Source organism: Mercenaria mercenaria, chromosome 1 (assembly GCF_021730395.1).
Source record: "Mercenaria mercenaria strain notata chromosome 1, MADL_Memer_1, whole genome shotgun sequence".
Lineage (NCBI taxonomy): Eukaryota > Metazoa > Mollusca > Bivalvia > Venerida > Veneridae > Mercenaria > Mercenaria mercenaria.
The window spans coordinates 55,189,489-55,209,376 of NC_069361.1; the positions used below are offsets into that span (position 1 = coordinate 55,189,489).

The 19,888-nt window shown below is 35.3% G+C and overlaps 2 protein-coding genes across 6 annotated transcripts in view; both read left to right on the plus strand.

The window, feature by feature from the left end:
• Positions 1-85: 85 nt before the first annotated feature.
• LOC123537015 (zinc finger protein 62-like) lies at positions 86-3,997 on the plus strand. Its single transcript, XM_045320562.2, has one exon. The coding sequence runs from the start codon at positions 824-826 to the stop codon at positions 2,378-2,380; it is 1,557 nt and encodes a 518-aa protein (XP_045176497.1). The 5' UTR covers positions 86-823; the 3' UTR covers positions 2,381-3,997.
• A 12,377-nt stretch (positions 3,998-16,374) lies between these two features.
• Positions 16,375-19,888, plus strand: part of LOC123536986 (centrosomal protein of 128 kDa-like) — a 47,934-nt gene continuing 44,420 nt past the window's right edge. For 3 of the 5 annotated variants that reach the window (XM_053548341.1, XM_053548329.1, XM_053548338.1), the window contains exons 1-2: positions 16,375-16,976; positions 17,500-17,571. In XM_053548341.1, the coding sequence (XP_053404316.1) occupies positions 17,527-17,571 (45 nt within the window). In that variant the 5' untranslated portion in view covers positions 16,375-16,976; positions 17,500-17,526. The remainder of the gene's footprint in view (positions 16,977-17,499; positions 17,572-19,888) is intronic. The other 2 variants (XM_053548311.1, XM_053548320.1) reach the window with 2 other exon arrangements.

Genomic DNA, 19,888 nt, shown 5'->3' on the forward strand with positions numbered 1-19,888 from the left:
TTCAGCTATCGGACGTTAAAAATCTTTTTCTCTGGAGCTATGATATTTCCTAAACTTTAATATCCTGTCACCACCAGCGCCGCACACACAAATACCCTGCTTCCAACATTCCACTCCCGACCAGCCCACACACATTCACCCGAAAACAATGTCTTTTTTTAATTTTTTATTTAGTTTCTTGCCCTTTTGTATCTTGGTATCCTGTCACTGAAACAATCTACATAGCACCCCTCGCCCAAAACATCACTTAGTGCTTTAATATCCTGTCACCACAACCACACATACCCTGCCCTCCGCCCACCCCCAACACCCTTCCCACTACCCACCATAAAATATGCCTTTTCTTTAAATTTTGCTTCTTTCTTCCTCAAAGATAACCCTATATTGCCACGATTGGCGGAGCTCTTGTTAAATTCTTAGTATTTAAAATCTGGTTTGCACATTTGTTGTTTAGTTTCTGTACATGTTGATGTGTGATTGTTCCTCAGATTTTATTAATATATAATTTGTAAAACTTATATGTCTAATGTTCTGTAACTCTTATCTCTCGTAGATCTATGTGGTTTACAAGCCAGAACTTGAAGTCACTTAGTGGATTCCAACTTTCAGTTCATTCCCAGCATGAAAAAAAAAACGACATAGTGTATCAAAAAGTACAGATGCATAAAGAACAAAACCAAGTCAGGGGAAACAACAGAGATTTTTGAAAGAGTAGTATTCCTTCTTACACTTTAAACATCCGTAATGCTTGAAACACAGATGAGAAAAATTCTTCACATGTTATGATTGCAGCTATTTATCGAATAGGAACATTAACCTGAAGATGCAGATCGCGATGGCATCTTACGTGCACTGTCTTGATTTTGATGCTACATGTTACCAAAACAGTAGTCCGAGAATACATACAATAGAGAAACCCTTCAAATGTGATGTTTGTAATTATGCTTGTAATAAAAGTATTAGTCTGCTAAAGCATAAGGGAATACACACAGGAGAGAAGCCCTTTAAATGTGATTTTTGTGATTATGCTTGTAAACGCAACAGTGCTCTTAAAACTCATCGGAAAATACACACTGGGGAGAAGCCCTTTGTATGTGATTCTTGTGACTACGCATGTATTACAAATAGCTGTATGAAGAGGCATAAGAGAATACATACAGGAGAGAAGCCCTTTAAGTGTAATGTTTGTGATTATGCATGTAACGATAGCAGTAGTCTGAAGACGCATAAAAGAATACATACAGGAGAGAAACCCTTTAAATGTGATGTTTGTGATTACGCATTTAACGAAAACATTAACCTGAAGAGGCATATGAGAATACATACGGGGGAGAAGCCCTTTAAATGTGATTCTTGCGCTTACGCATGTGTTACAAGTAGAAGTCTGAAGAATCATACAAGAAAACATACAGAAGAAAATAATTATGAAGCTGATGTTTGTGGCAATGCCAGTTATGAAAGCAGTAATGTGAAGATGCATAAGATAATACATGCAAGAGCGAAACTCTTTAAATGTGGTAATTGTGATTATACATGTAACGCTAACAGTCGTCTGAAGTCGCATATTAAGAGAATGCATACAGGAGATAAACCCTTTAAATGTGAATTTTGTGATTATACATGTTACAAAATCAGTAGTCTGAAGAGGCATAAGAGAATACATGCAAGAGATAAACCCTATAAGTGTGATGTTTGTGATTATGCATCCGACAATATCAGGGGTGTGAAGAGGCATAAGAGAAAACATACAATTGAAGAACTCTTTAAATGTGATGTTTGTAATTACGTTTGTAATGAATGCATTAGTCTGAAGAAGCATAAGAGAATACACACGGGAGAGAAGCCTTTTAAATGTGATTTTTGTGGTTATGCTTGTAAACGCAACAATGCTCTGAATATTCATCGGAGAATACATACGGGAGAGAAGCCCTTCGTATGTGATTATTGTGACTATGCATGTGTTACAAGTAACAGCCTGAAGAGGCATAAGAGAATACATACAGGAGAGAAACCCTATAAGTGTAATGCTTGTGATTATACATGTAATGACAACAGTAGTTTAAAGATGCATAAGAGAATACATACAGGAGAGAAACCCTTTAAATGTGATGTTTGTGATCACGCATTTAATGAAAGCATTAACCTAAAGAGGCATAAGACAATACATACGGGGGAGAGGCCCTTTGAATGTGACGTTTGTGACTATGCATGTGCAACAAGCAGTGGTCTTGGCAGACATACAAGAATACATAATGGAGAGAAACCTTTTAATTGTGATGTTTGTGATTATGCATGTAACAACATCTGTAGTCTAAAGACACACAAGAGAATACATACAGGAGAGAAACATGTAATATCCGAAACAATGATTTCCACTTAGTGCCTTTAGTTTTAGTACATATAACGCCAAGCTTTGTTTGTAGAGAGATTGTAAGGAAACAAAAGCATGGATTGTATTTGGGAATGAGTTCTCATTTCATTGATAGTGGTTCTTTTCTTTTTCTAATTGAAATAGCCATTGAGGTGTCATACTAAGGATCAATGTCACAGTTACTTAAAAACAAAAAAAATACATTTCAATCGGATCATTAAAAATTGATTTTTGGTTTACGAACTCTGGCTAAAACAGACATACTGTCATTAGACTTGGTATATAGCCAGCTTATTTATACATTTGTAGAACTGGTTTTGTGATCGTTGTTTCTAAATTTAGAAACAAATTTCCGTTCAATACCCTAACTTTGTTTTACATATAGTGGTGTGATCTTTTAACTTATGATAGTATCTGTGTTCACTTCAGCCAATGATTTTCCACTAATTTTCAAGAGTTTGGTTGGATCTATTAACACTAAACTTTAATGGAAGTAGCAACTATATGTAATATCTGGGTAAATGTTTGCTCAGTTTTATAACCTTTATGTTATGGACTGGGCAGGGATAACTCGTACTGACCTTTGACCTATGAGTGTGGCTGATCTTTAATTTAGGGATACGGATGTTATGCAAGACAAGTCTCATTCTGGAAAACATTAGTGCAAAAATATATTACAATCCTTTGAATGATGGCTTGGGTTATGTACTTCACAGGAAAACCCCTTATAGAAATTTGACCCCAGGTGTGACCTTGACATTTGAGATAATTGTCTTGGTGTTGCACATGACACATCGTCTCATAATGGGAAACCTCATGATCGGAAACATTTGTGTCAAGTAATATTGAAATCCTTTGATGGATGAGTTAAATGTTAGACAGGGAAGAAACGCTGACGTTTAATATATGAGTGTGACCTTGACCTTTTGACTTGTGGCAAGGGTGTTACACATGACACGTCATCTCATGATGGGTTACATTTGGGTCAAGTAATAATAAAATTCCTTCAAGGATAACAATTTATGGATCAGACAGGAGAACAGCGACAGGAGAAAAACAGCTGCATTTGAACTTGGCCTTTGAGCTAGGGTTCTGCGTATTGTGTATGACACATCCTCCGATTGTGGAAAACGTGTCAGGTTGTAATAAAATCCCTTGATGGATGGCTGAATTACAGACAGGACAGAACATTAAAGCTCAACAGTGTTGTATCCAGGATGGAAAAAGGGCATGGGGCAGTCAGAAAAGGTCATGGGAGTCCGGGGGTATGCTGCCCTGGAAAATTTTGAAATCATGCGCACCATTTCGCGCAATTTAGAGGCATTCTGTGCGTGTTTGTGTGATGAAGTACCATTGTATTTTATTGTATTTCTCTCTGATAATTCTAATTTACATATCTATTATATTAAAACATATTAATAAAAATATCTGCTGGTGTCTTTTTAGCTCACCTGAGCAATGCTCAGGTGAGTATTTGTGATCGCTCGATGTCCGGCGTCTGTCTGTCTGTCGTCTGTCAACATTTAGCTTGTGTATGCGATAGAGGCTGTATTTTTCAACTGATCTTCATGAAATTTTGTCAGAATGATTACCTTTATGAAATCTAGGCCGAGTTTGAAAATGGGTCATCTGGGTTAAAAAACTAGGTCACTAGGTCAAATAAAAGAAAAACCTTGTGTATGCGATAGAGGCTGTATTTTTCAACTGATCTTCATGAAATTTTGTCAGAATGATAGCCTTGGTGAAATCTAGGCCGAGTTTGAAAATGGGTTATCTGGGTTGAAAAACTAGGTCACTAGGTCAAATCAAAGGAAAACCTTGTGTATGCAATAGAGGCTGTTTTTTTCAACTGATCTTCATGAAATTTTGTCAGAATGATTACCTTGATAAAACCAATGCCGGGTTTGAAACTGGGTCATCTGGGGGTCAAAAACTAGGTCACTAGGTCAAATCAAAGGAAAACTTTGTGTATGTGATAGAGGCTATATTTTTCAATTGAGCGTCCTGAAATTAAGTCAGAATGATTACCTTAATAAAATCTAGGCCGAGTTTGAAAATGGGTTATCTGGGATCAAAAAGTAGGTCACTATGTCAAATAAAAGAAAAACATTGTGTATGCGATAGAGGATGTATTTTTCAACTTATCTTTATGAAATTGGGTCAGAATAATTGCATTGATAAAATCTAGGCCAGATTTGAATATGGGTTATCTTGGGTCAAAAAGTAGGTCACTATACCAAATCAAAGGAAAACCTTGAGTATGCGATAGAGGCTGTATTTTTCAATTGATCTTCCTGAAATTAAATCAGAATGATTTCCTTGATAAAATCTAGATAGAATTTGAATATGGGTCATCTTGGATCAAAAATTAGGTCACTAGGTTAAATCAAAGAAAAACCTCGTGTATGCGATAGAGGCTGTATTTTTCAACTGATCTTCATGAAATTTTTGTCAGAATGGTAGCCTTGATAAAATCTAGGTCAAGTTCAAATATGGGTCATCTGGTATCAAAAACTAGGTCACTCGGTCAAATCAAGGAAAAACCTTGTTCATGCAATAGGGGCTGCATTTTACACTGGGTTTTTATAAAATTTGGTGGAAATAGTTGCCTTGAAGTCTAGGTCAAGTTTGAATATGGGTAGTCTGGGGTCAAAATCTAGGTCACTAGGTCAAATCAAAGAAAAACCTTGTGTATGCGATAGAGGCTGTATTTTTCAATTGATCTTCATGAAATTTGGTCAGAATGATAGCCTTGATGAAATCTAGGTCAAGTTCGAATATGGGTCATCTGGGTTCAAAAACTAGGTCACTAGGTCAAATCAAAGAAAATACTTGTTTATACTCAAGATTTTTGCTCCAATTTTAATGATAATTGGTCAGAATATTTTTTTCCATGAAATCACTGTGTCAAACATGCTTACACTGTTTCGGTGTGTTATGGTGTGTTTCTCAGGTGAGCGACCTAGGGCCATCTTGGCCTTCTTGTTTAATAAAAGCAATTGACTGAGGTGTCCTCTGAATCTCGGTGCAGTTAGTGGTTCTCACATGCAAACGTATCAGCACCATCTCCAGTAATTAATAACATCCCTCAAGTTGAGTATTCTTGCGACATATTTTAATTGTTTACCTAGTTTCTGTTTTTAACCACCGCGGATGAAATATGTAATTAAATATAACACGATATATTTTTATTTACTATCAGGGTCCTCTCCAGGATTTTGTTACTGGCGGGCTCTGCAGAATTATAGGCGGGTACACTATTTAGTGGTATATCGCAATAAGCATATTATTGAGTAAATTAAGATGATAAATTATAGGAATGACATGAAACGGCTTGTGAAAATACAAAAAAAAAATGTATATCTATCAAAGGTAGCTTAAGTAAATACATTATCGTGGCATGAATGGTCCTCTACCAAATTTGTTCAAACGGTTCCGCTTGGTTGCTATTAGAGCTAAATTTAGAAAATCTTCAAACGACATCCTTAACCGATGGTCCTATTTTAAAGCAGCATGCCTCCAGATTTGGCTGAAAAATAATCTTTCTTTCAAATTGAAGTTTGCTCATATTATGAACATTAGAATATGAATTTTTGTTTCTAAAATATTTTAAAAGTTCCAAATCAAGAAAAAAAGATGACCACGTCGGGAATCGAACCCCGGACCGCCGCGGCAATAAAGACATTTTCTCGTCGTCGTAACAAATAGCGCTATAGCTGAAGTAGTGAATAATCACTTCAAAATATAGATATCTATAATCGAGCCAGTTTACCTGGAGTAAAAGCGTGACAAACGCTTTTCGATTTTCATCGTAAAAAGTAGTAAAAACAGCAAAGTCTCATGTGTTTCCGTAACATAAAGTTTGTCAGTAATTAAGTTTTAATAAAGATATCTAAAAAAAAATATGTTTTGTTGTTGTCGAACGATCTGGAGGATTGCCGCTTTAAAATGATTTCACATAAATGGTTTTAGCTCGACTATTCAAAGAATAGTAGAGCTATTGGACTCACCCATGCGCCGGCGTCCGCGTCTGCGTCCCTATTTGGTTAAGTTTTTGTATGTAAGCTGGTATTTCAGTAACCACTAATGGGAATGGATTGAAACTTCACACACTTTTTCACTGTGATAAACTGACTTACACTGCACAGGTATAACTCTATTTTGCTTTTTTACAAAATTATGCCCCTTTTTCGACTTAGAAGTTTTTGGTTAAGGTTTTGTATGTAAGCTGGTATCTCAGTACCCTGTAATGGGAAAGGATTAAAACTTTACACACTTGTTCACTGTCATGATCTGACATGCAGTGTGCAGGTCCCATAACTCTACTTTGCATTTCAAAATTATTCCCCTTTTTCGACTTAGCAGTTTTTGGTTAAGGTTTTGTATGTAAGCTGGTATCTCAGTATCCACTAATGGGAATGGATTGAAACTTCACACACTTGTTCACTGTCATGATCTGACATGCACTATGCAGGTCCCATAACTCTACTATGCATTTTTTCAAAATTATTCCCCCTTTTCGACTTAGCAGTTTTTGGTTAAATTTTTGTATGTAAGCTGGTATCTCAGTATCCACTTATGGGAATGGATTGAAACTTCACACACTTGTTCACTGTCATAAGCTGATAAGCACTGTGCAGGATCCATAAGCATTTTTCGACTTTTGTATTCATTCAATTGACAAGGCTGTTGAATAGTCAAGCGTTGCTGTCCTACGACAGCTCTTGTTATGTCACCCTCTACCAAGATTTTTCAAATTATACCGATTCGTAAAAACAACAAGGCCACCAGGGGCATGGTCACCTTTTGGTATATATGAATGTAGTAGGGTAGAGTATATGGGTGCACTTATACTTCCTTGCTATTGAGCTAGCTTTTAAAGCGACGTGGTAGAGTGTCCGCTTTAGGTGTGAGAGGTCTCTGGTTCGATTCCCGGTCAGGCTTGAAGTATTTTCAACGTGCAACATTTGGCGGCCAACGTTAATAACTCACAAATAGATATAAATGGACACCTTGGAACGTCCCACAGAGGTTCGAACTCCTGGAATTCGAGGACGAATTCTAAAATGGAGGAGTGTATGTAGTAGGGTAGAGTATAAGGGTGCACTTATATACTTCCTTGCAATTGAGCTAGCTTTTATAGTGACGTGGTAGAGTGTCCGCCTTAGGTGTGAGAGGTCCCGCGTTCGATTCCCGGTCAGGGCTGAAGTATTTTCAGCCTAGCTGTTACATGAATATAGTGGAAATTAAAAAAAAAAAATCTTGTGTGAAACTGCAGCCCGATTTTAGAATCTACCAAGATTGTTAAAATTATTTTGATTCGTCAAAAAAGAACATGGTCACTTTTCCCTGTATATATATATATAATGTAAATTTTAAAATATTCTTGTGTGTAACTGGTAGCCCGATTTTAGAATGATTTTACACAGGTGATTTTTGTGTGACCCTCTACCAAGATTGTTCAAATTATTTAGATTTTTCAAAGAAAATGAATGCCAGATGGGAGGTCACTTTTCTACATACAGTATATGTATATAATGGAAACTTTCAAAATCTTCTTGTGTGAAAATGCTTGCCTGATTTTGAAATAATTTTACACAAATGGTTGTTGTGTGATCCATCCTCTACTAAGATTGTTCAAACATGGTCACTTTTCCTTTTATGTATATAGAAATTTAGAAAATCTCATTGCATAAAACTGTTTGTCCGATTTTGAAGTATTTTCACACAAATTGTCCTTTTGAGACCTTCTATAAATTGTTAATTTTTTCTGATTCGTCAAAGTTGTTCAAATGGTTCCAGTTCATTGAACAGACAGGTCTTTTGGGTTAAAAGTAAGTTTTCAGCTATCAGGCTTTAAATGTCCTTTTCTCTAGAGCTTTGGTATTTGGCATTTGATAGAAGGGTTTGACATTTTACCATACTTTTAAAAGTTATTGCGCTAAGGTAAAAAATGGCCGAATGCTCATGATGAGCTCGTAGGATCGATGAATGTCCGTCGTCTCTCCGCCCGTCCGTTCACATTTAGTTTATTGATACTCTGTCATCCACAATTTTAAACAATCTTAATCAAACTTTGTCGCAATGTTTTTGGTTATAAGACCTCGGACGAGTTCGGTTATGGGCAAGATCCGATCATTTTGTCCAGTGTTATGTGCCATTGACTGACAGAATTTGCTATATTTTGCTTTGTTTACACTCTAGGCGAAAGGGTGACATTGAGAATACAATAAGTGAAAAACCACAGCGCATAACAGGGAGATGTTTTAAGAATCTCGACAGTTTCCTTTGTTGGCCGGGACAAGCAAAAAGGGGACAACCCGCCAATACCAGAAATCTTACATTTTTGCTTTGTCGCCTTGCTGTAGTACATGCGCTGTATAAAATATAAACTATATTCGTTTGGGATTGCTTACAAAATCAGCATATGCTTGATTTCTGCACTGTCTCATCTAATAACAATGGGGTGCGCATGCGCAACTGGAAGGCGATGAAGCGAAAAGTCGAGCTTTTTCTTTCGGCGTTTTGTTGCCTTTTCTCTTTGTCCTCGTTGACAAGGCGATAAAAGTCGGATATTGACCACGTACATCGGCCTTTCTATGTAGGAAAGACCTGCGCATGGGCTTCTCGAAACAAGAAGTCCGTGCTCAGGTCTTTCCTACAGAGAAAGACCTCTTACTCGGTCGATATCCTATACACATACCCTCATTCCTTCTCAAAATGTCCAGCGGTTACGATTTTGATTTTATCACAGGCATTAGATCTCCGATGATATAATGAACTTAAAGACAGAAAGATTTTCCTGACACAGAATACATACACGTAAGAAATTTCTTTTTCTTTTTAGAAATTTACGTTTATTTATCCCCCCGCCAAAGGCGAAGGGGATATTAGAAATGCTCTCCGTCCGTGCGTCCGTCCGTCCGTCCGTCCGCAACGATCTTTGTCCGGAGCATAACTCCAAAAGTACTGGAGCGATTTTCTTCAAACTTCATACACTGATAGAACACATTGGGAGGAAGTGCAGTGTGCAAGAACAATAACTCTATCTTGCCTATTTTCTGAGTTATTCCCCTTTATCTTATTTTCTTAAAAAATTTTGTCCGGAGCATAACTCCAAAAGTACTGGAGGGATTTTCTTCAAACTTCATACACTGATAGAACACATTGGGAGGAAGTGCAGTGTGCAAGAACAATAACTCTACCTTGCCTATTTTTTGAGTTATTCCCCTTTATCTTATTTTCTTAAAACATTTTGTCCGGAGCATAACCCCAAAAGTACTGGAGGGATTTTCTTCAAACTTCAGACACTGATAGAACACATTTGGAGGAAGTGCAATATGCAAGAATAATAACTCTATCTTGCCTATTTTTTGAGTTATTCCCCTTTATCATATTTTCTTAAAAAAAATTGTCCGGTGTATATCTTCTTCATGCATGGAGGGATTTTGATATATCTTGGCACAAATGTTTACCACCACGAGGCGGAGTGTCATGCGCAAGAACCAGGTCCCTAGGTATAAGGTCAAGGTCACACTTAGAGGTCAAAACATACAAGAATAAAAACCTTGTCCGGAGCATTTCTTCTTCATGCATAGAGGGATTTTGATATAACTTGGCACAAATGTTCGCCACCACGAGATGGAGTGTCATGCGCAAGATCCAGGTCACTAGGCCTAAGGTCAAGGTCACACTTAGAGGCCAAAGGTCAGATACAAGAATGACTTTGTCCGAAGCATTTCTTCTTCATGCAAGGAGGGATTTTGATGTAACTTGGCACAATTATACACCATGATGAGACGAAGTGTCATGCGCAGTTCCCTTCTTTAGAATTACTTCCCTTTGTTGTTACTTTAAATAGCTTTTATTGTAAGTTTTTCATTAGTAGTCGTAGGGAAAAATCGAGACCACTTTTCTCTAGTACAACAAGCATGCTAAACCAATTTTGAGGTGTATTTTGACCAATCTCTACCTGATAAAGATTTTTGTGTGGACTTGCAAGTTTTTTGTTTTTTTTATAAGGATTAACTTCCCTTAGTTGTTACTATAAATAACTTATATTGTAACATTTTTATAATTGACCCTAGGGAAAAAACAAGACCACTTTTCTGTGGTACAACATTGATGTTACTCTCCAATTTTAGGTGTATTTTATTATATATAAGGTATCTCTACCTGGTAAGGAGTGTTTTTGTGGACTTTAAAAAACAAAAGACTTACAATGATTACTAAACAACCACAAAATTAACATTCCATTTGCAAATACAGCTACTAGAGTAAAGAAATTTGCTTTGACGGGCATATATTTTGACATTCTGGCACTCTTGTTCCCTGTTAAATTTCCATTCCTTCTTTTTACAGTAGCCATATAGAAAAACATCATAGCTATACTGTTCATGAAAATTAATAAAATTTAGCAGTAAACCACCTCACTACTGACTTATTCTTTCTTCTACATCTTAAAACCCCTGATGCGGACCACAACTAAACGGTTCTTCAAAGCTTTCCCCAAAATTAATACTTTCAGACACCAGCTTGCCAGGAACTTTAGCCTTCAATTATAATATGCCCGGCGGGGGGATTAGTCATGTGTAACATGGCTCTTGTTCGTAGAAGTTATGGCATGATAATTGTTCTCGTACAGTAACTTAAATAGGTGTAGGAAGTGGTAAAAGAACATAAGACCAGGAAGGTATGCTACCCCACCAAATATTACGTGAAAGGTTTATGCAGGATAATAATCGCCTGCCTACCAAACAGTACTTCGATATCGGTAGACATATGAAACCTCAGAAAGTAAAAATTACTTTCATTTTTGTAGAGCAAATTTTGGACATACAAGTGACAAAACACACACACAAACACACACACAGAGAAGAAAAAAAAACATTACCAAAACTGTGTAAAAACTTTTACTCTAAGCGTCAATGAAGAACCCTGATATAATTTGACAAAGGTCATACAAATCTCGTCCAGAGTATGGTGTACAATTAGCACCATATAATCGTATCTACTATGATGTATGTTGAAGGTCTAATTGTTTTACTGAAAGAACATCGTTTTATTCTCTTTTCGTAAAAGCCTATCTACATGTTCGGACAAGAAGGTTTTAGAAAGCTTGTCCGGTACCGATTCAAAAATTATGTAAGAGACTGAAAGTCGTTTTGAACCTGATCAGACTCGAAATTGTACATGCTGCGGAATAACACTGCTCATTTGAAACTAGATCACAGTTTATTACAAAAATTAGAATGAAACATATGTGGGATTTTCATTGAAATTTTTCACTGTTAAGAAGCTGTAAAATGCGTAGGTTTAAGCAAAACATACGGTGTCCCGTTAGGGCCAGACTACGATGTCATCCGATGATATTTCGATTATATACTGGACCCTCTGCCACAGTATTGGTCACAATGGCCATGTATACTAAACTTCATTTCAGTGTTGTTATATTTTCTGGTCCTTCGGGATCATTGATTTCAACTAATTTAGATTTGAATACTGCTTAAGCCGGTGCGGGGTGGGGGGCGTGGGCAGTGTTGCATTTTCCATTACCGCTCATGAACAGACGCGACCAAACCGAGTCTGCAATTTTCACTGTTTGCCTTGTTCGCGGTGCTTCCGAGGGATCTGAGGGATCTACTTTCCAGATTTTATTTTCTACTATTCGCCTTAGATTGAAAGTCATTTTGAATCTATTCATACTTGAAATTGTACATGCTGCGGAATAACACTGCTCATGGGAACTTGGCCACAGTTGGCCACAGTTTATTACAAATATTAGATTGTAATATATCTGGGATTTTCAATATATAATATATAATATTTTAACTGGTAAGAAACTGCATGAAAATGCGTTAGTTTAGTCAAAACATACGTTGTCCCGTTAGGGCCAAACTACAATGGTGAAAAGTCGAAACCGCGTACGATGACTACGATGATGAAAAGTCGAAATACATGTGACTTCGGTTGTGGTATCTAGAAAAATTAACAAGAATATACCTTTGCGTAACTTTGACCATCGGATTTGTTATTAAGAACCAGTTGGTATAAGTGTATGCATATTGCCGAATTTCGAAAAAAAAAGTATTTTCAGTTGTATTTTTTTCGATATTGGCTTATTTGTTGGGTTTAATGTCGCACCGACAAAATTATAAGTCATATGGCAACTTTCCGGCTTTGATGGTGGAGGAAGACCCCAGGTGTCCCTCCGTATATTATTTCATCACGAGGAGCGGGCACCCGGGTAGAACCTCCGACCTTCCGTAAGCCAGCTGGATGGCTTTCTCGCAAAAAGAATTCAACGCCCTGAGTGGAGCTCGAACCCACATCGGTGAGGGGCAAGTGATTTGAAGTCAGTGACCTTAACCACTCTGCCACGGATGCCCCTGTAAGCAAAATAGCAAATGACAAGGTAGCTGTGATATTGGTAAAACAGCAAATGACAAGTTAGCTGTGATATTTCTAAAACAGCAAATGACAAGGTTAGTTGTTTTGTTCAGTATATATATAATATATTTCTCGTCAGTTTTTGACAAAACTTTGTCAAGTGAAAGACGGACTATAATATTGTAAATTGCAGAAAAAACTGCTTGGATAAACTTGTTCCTCACTAACTTATAGCTTTAAGATATTCATAATAAAAGAAATTAAAGTTATGATCTTTTCCTGCTGACTATTATGTAGGTTTACACACTTCCTTTATGTATCCCACAATGTAGCTAGAATAGATTCATGTCTCTGTGTCAAAGGTAAAGGTAAATTTTATTTATCGTCGCTTTGCATGGCCAACATTCCAATACATTGCCAGTAGTTTCGGCAAAAGTAGTCTCCCTTGAATATACACGGATCGCGGACCCGATAACGTTTATCGATAAACAGTTTTACTATAGATTTGTATAGGAAAATATTGTTCAAACATTAAAAACGTATTTTTATCGTTATTTAACAAAATTTTATAACCTCGTGAAGTAATCTTCATTTGTTGCCCTTTATTTCAATATATTTTTTATCGATGTGATACAAAAACTTATTGCTTCCATTTTTGTTTGAAGTTGATGACTATGGTTTCTATGTATTTCTATATAGAAATTTTGAAAAGATCGGTTATGTCAGGATTTAAAAGGCTATAAATGTATTTTCTATCAAAATGACATTATTTTATAACCTCGTGAAGTATTCTCCATTGTCTGAACATTGTCTGGGTATTTCTTATTTTAAAATTGAGTAATGACAAATTGCTTCCATTTTAATTTGAAAATGAAGTAATCGCAATCTTGAGCACGCTTTTCACAAATATTTACTTGACGGTACGACGGCACAAGGCAATGCTTATCAATGTGTTGCATATCTGTTTGAGCGTTTTATTTATTTATTTATTTATATATTATAACATATACTTTATTTGGCATAAAATGACATTATAAAATGACATTAATTGATATATTATGATTAAAGTCAAAACTTTTTTGAATTTTCAAACTTAAAGTCATATCTTTAATTGGAAAATTGGTCTTAAAAAGTCCGCATTAAATTAAAGGCAATTAGAATTAATTCTATGTAATTGCTTTACAAACTGTGTGCCGGTATATTACAATAAACTGTTCAATAATTGAAACATTTCGCGAAAATTTTGACATATATGGGCCTAAAATATTACATACAGCCATGGCTTCTTTACATTCACTGAACACTACGTGAACGTAAAAGTATAAATTACAAATTAAAGAATGATGGTCATATTAACCGTGGTGATAATTTGATTTATTTACCCGTGCATGCATTTCAGTAGAAGATGAAAAAAGGTACACTTTATGAAACTTATTATTCAAATTGAAAACAAAATAACAAGTATATATTTATCAAATACAATAATCACTTTCACCGGTATATGACCTTTTTCATTATCATGATATTGGCAGATATCTTTTATGAAAACAAAGACATTTTTATAGCTATATTATTATTCTACATTCCATAAAGGAAAATTAATTCCTACTCCACAAATCTTCATGGTCCGATGGGGACCCCTGTTGTGCAAATTGCCCATCAATTAGCGGCTATTACATAATCGCTGATAAGCAGCAGATAAGACGGGGGTTTTAGACTGGATTATCGTGGTGGGCACCTTTTCGCAAATGTTTTATGGTCTTAGCGCGAATATTGTGAAACAGTGAAGTTTTATTGTAATACAATAATTTTTAATAGCAAATAGTTATTTTAGGTTAATTGTAAAATGTAAGATAGTATGTGTTTTAGACAATTATAAAATGTGTTTTTTAACAAATGTATGTATAATATAAATGTGCACAAAGATGAGTCAAATGAAATGTTGAATTTATATAGTAGTGGATCTAGGTATTTAGAAAACACACAGAAAACACTAGAAATTGCCAAAATTTATATATGTGTTTAATTCAGTTAGGTTGTATTGTCCAGCTGTTCGAAACTATTCTGAAACAAACTGTTTAACTGTCACCTTAATTTCTTTTATAATTTTCTACATCCATCTAAAATTTTATGCAAAAAAGTATAATAAGTAAAAAAAAGTACATCTGTGATCAATTTGCCGATAGATAATTTAATAAATAAATATCTGTTTTATCGTTTAAGCTATAAGAAGATATATATGGCAGAACATCTCTACTTTATGTCTCAGTTGATGATTTTTATTACAGACATATTTTGGGGGTAATTAGCATAGCCTGGGGTGTTTAGCTTGTCTCCATCCGGTGTATTCGCAAAGGTCCATAAAAACTTCACGCGTAAAACACTTACAGTCAATATGCAGTAATTGTCAAAATCGAAATTTTCAGGGCGATAAATTAAAAAAAAAAAAAACACGAGAACATAATTTTACAACATTACGCTTTACAGCAAAAAGGGGAAAAGCTTTCAAAAGGGATTGAAAGAAAAGGAATTGGTTTGTGTGATGCTTTATCCTTTACCACTAAAAAGTGGCGTTTTTTATTTTTATATTTTCGGTCCATGCATTTAACGAAACTTATAACTTCGCCCAGCATATACATGACAGAAAATACACATTACATACGCATGATGAACAAGTATTTTTACCGTAAAATCGTACATTTTACTTATTGTTTAATATATAATTATTTATAACTCATGGAACAATGTCGGTAGCAAAGTCCATGAAATACAATTAATTACAGTAGCTTAAAGATGTGTTATATTCTGCTTTAATTTGCATACTTCAATGAATTCTATCTAACCAAGATGCGTTGTACCTATATTTGTACCTATATATGCCAAACAGCAGGTTTATCGATAGTTTGGTGTAAAGGGAAACAACTACAACGGCGCACGAGGCAAAAAATCAATACCGACAAGAGTTGCGGTTCTCGTATATTTCACGCTCAAAGTTGGGGATGTGAAACAATTAACATAAGCTCTGTAGAGTTTTTGAGATTTTCAGTTAAAACCAATTATACTTTACCCCCAGCAATTTGCTGGTACACATCTACAGGTGGGTCGACTGAGGCAGTCGTGATAAAGTGCCTTGCCCTAGGACACACCACAATGGGAGTAGCCAGGATTCGGACCAGGGGCCTTCACCTCCGTAGGAAAGCGTCCTAGCCCTCTCGATCAATGCGCTCACTTCGCTTTGAAAAGGCATTTCTTAGGCTTTTATGACACATTTGGTGGCCGATATAGGCCCTGTTCTCCCCCTCCTAAATAATGAAACATAAGCTTTGTAGAGTTTTTGAGCGACCCTATTTTAAGAACAGTTGAAACCAATTATACCTTAGGCCTACCCCTAGCAATTTGCTGGTACCCATTTACAGCTGAGTCGACAGAGGCATTCGTTATAAAGTGCCTTGCCAAAGGACACACCGCAATGGGAGTAGCCAAGAATCGAACCCGGGGCCTTCACCTCCGTAGGAAAGCGTCTTCGCCCTCCCAAGGCTCTTTTCGCAAGTCGACAACGATGCCGGATTGTCATTCGTGCCGTGATATTATTAATCACGGTGCGATAAACGAATGGCGGTGTTTTTAATTGACAATTTGACAAGTCCAAACACATTTAAAAGTTGAAATACACACTTTTCCATAATTAACCTTTCTAATGTTCCAGTGCGATTTAAAGAAGTCAATAAAAATATATTTCTGTCTTAAAAAACGGAGTGGGACAACGTAGAATTTCACTGCAAAATACTATTTCATAAATGAAAACTGTCTGGGTCACTGAAACGCTCATTGCAAGTGTATGTTTTTATGTTGCAAACAATTGACAACAAAAAACCAATAATTTAATTATCGCATGAGTATAAAATGTAGTTGTTGGAAAGAGAAAAGGGACAAAGAAATGTAAAAAATATTGTTCTGGCTGTGCTGCTGCAAATAACTGCATCATCTTGTGTTTGTTAAATGTTATTTTTGTTTCATCATGCATGTTTAAACTTGTAAAACTTAACAATTATTCTCTGCGGAATTGCTTGGAGTTATTGATATAGGTGATAAAATGTCAACCATGGTGTGTCTGTGAATTCATGTTTAGCTGCAAAAATGGAATAATGTATGTGGATTTTACATGAATATTTAATACACAGACAAGTGTTGAATATGGACTTGCATTACCCTGTTTGTAAGTAACTTGATTTTTGCTCAGATTTGTATAAAAGTCAATGGAGCAAATCTATTTCAGTACATAAACAAATTCTACAAATAGCTAAACTTTATAGTTTGACATTCATGCTGTAAATTAATAATTATTTACGAGACTGATCTGTGTCCTCTTCTTCGTTGATTTGAAATTGAATTATTCTGCATTTAGAATATTATGTAGTCTAAGACTAGTAAGAGATCTAACATTATGCTAACCATGGTAAAGATTTGCTCAGACATTATTACTTAATTAGCATATGTAAGTTGAAGAGAAATTTGTGGCATTCTTTATTTAATGACAAATAATAATTAAAATGTGGCTTGTAGTTGTATCTAGTTCTGCCATATTATTACAGTTTTGTTTACGCCTTTTTATTAATAGTACACAATGTATCGTCCTGTTGTAATTTGTATTTGTTAGGTATACATGTAGTATTGACTATTCTGTATTCATGTGGTCCTAAAAACTTTACACATTGCTTCATTCAGTTTTTGTTTTGCAGAATTAGTGCATAAATAGAAGTTTGAAAATGGCTTTAGATGACAGAGTTCACAGACTGACGGAGAATTTAGAGGTAATTTATTTTTATTTTTCAGATTTGTTTCAGCTTGTATATATTGATGTTTTATGCAGTTGTCATTGAACACTATTTGATGATGAGATTTTTATCACATGCTGTTTAAATTTCTTATATTATGAGAAAACCATACTGTTGACCTAAAAATGAATACAGGCTGACTCGGACCATGGCTTATTCGGACCAAATTTACTTGGCTTATTCGGCCCAAATTGTCTTAAGTTTTCCTGACACTGATGCCATGAGTAAAAATAAAATTTATGAGTATTAAGTTTAATGTCTGATGCAAAGAATAATTAAAGTCCTTATTTAAATGCATAAATGATGCATTTTAGTTTGTCAAAACTTCTTGCCCGCTTGTACGGTGTGAATTTTTTGTCCTTTCTTCAAGTTAAACCTCAATATAAGCTATAATCAACATTATTTTCTGAAAATTGCTGAACCATCCTAAATTCATGGTCATTATTGGCTGTTAATTAAAAGTTTGAGGTCTGAATCAGCCAAAATATATGGTCATTATCTACTTTTATTCAAAGTATGTGGTCCGAATCAGCCAAAAAATTTGGTCCGAATCAGCCATGGTCCGAATCAGCCACGGTCCGAATCAGCCTGTTTCCCTAAAAATTATGTTTTGCTTTGCACAATAAACAATTACCTCACAGACGAGTGTGAAAATTGTTATAAAAATGCCACCGATTTCTATGCACAGTTGCTTTAATGGTGCAGAGCTGTATAGTGTGATAGTAGAAAATATTCAAAATCTGTACTTTTGACATGTACGTTGATTATAGACAGAAAAATATTTATCAGTTTTAATGAAGTCCTCCTTCGGGAGAATCTGAAGAGGCACTGGTATTCAAAAGTAACACAAGGTAAAGGAGTACAACTCATATTTCACTAGACACTAAGTCATTATCCTTAAAATATATCTGCTTATTTTCTGTACAGTTCATAGCAATTCCAATATATAGTAGTTGCTATTTTTACTATAATGAATGAGCTATTGACTGCCATTATTTTTTACTACTTTATCATGTTTATCTTTGGAAATGTTGCAAACTACAGTGTAGGTTCTTGAAAATAATGCATGTATCCATTTTTGTATTAGATGATAGAAAGTTAAAAAAAAAACATGCTGAGATACCAATGTCATGCCTTTGGTATTGCCATTTAGTTTATACTAATTAATTTAGCTTGATTGTGATAAAAGCTTGGAGCTATCAGATATTCCCATTTAAAGATTTTCAAATTTTATTTTCTCCAGATTTATCATCTGTCTTAAAATACTTTAGAAGTTTTGTTGAGGATGAGATAATGAAATACAAGTAAAGAATTTTTCATCCAGACACAGAGCCATTTATGTTGCTGCTCATTATCTAGTCATATCTTTTTTCTTCACAATATATACGTTTGTACATGACAATATAATTTTACTTTAAAGTTTTTTTTGTTGTAAAAAAAATTGTAAAGAAAACAAATATATAAACAAGGCTTAACCTTTAGCCTGCTGGTGGCAACTGAATCTGCCTTTGCGACCAGTGCAGACGAAGATCAGCCTGCACATCATGGTCTGCACTGTTCGCTATTCAGTCAGTAAATTTTCAGTGAACATGCCTTTGAACAATAAATGGTTTTGCCCAAATTGACTGATGGACCGGGCGGTCCCGGTCCATTCTAGAAACTTAGTAGGGTAAAGGTTTTCCATTTTTAGCATTATATATAAATAGTGTGATGAATATTACTATGTCTAAAATGTAATATAAAATTTATGAACATGTGTTCTTTATCCCACCCACCCCTAGATGTTGGTTTAAAAATATTTTATCACTTTGATCTATCAAGGGCTGTAGATAATCTTATTAATTCAATTGTTGGTGCTCAAACACGACATGTGTCCATGGCTTAATTTTCTTTTGTCCTTCTAAACTTGTGTAAAAACTTGTAACAGGTTGATGCAAATTTTGTTTGTTCACACTTAAAGTATCCTTTTCTCTATGTTTAACCATTTATAATTTATGGCAATATAATCAAATAATGTCTTAAGGGCACAGTTAAGGTATATAGATTCAGTGTATTGCAATATACAATAAATTACATCAGGTGTATAGGCTCCTATAATGATAGACTGTAATAAATTTGTAAAACTTTTATCATGAATTTAGATCTTGAAATTTTATATTACAGTAGAGTGGGGTGTTAATCATTTATTTGGCCACTTATGTTTTACTGTCTGAAAATAATGTAAAACTAATAAGAAATTGTTAGTTATTAAGGTAGTTGGAATATTAAATGAAGAAGACAATTTTCACCTATG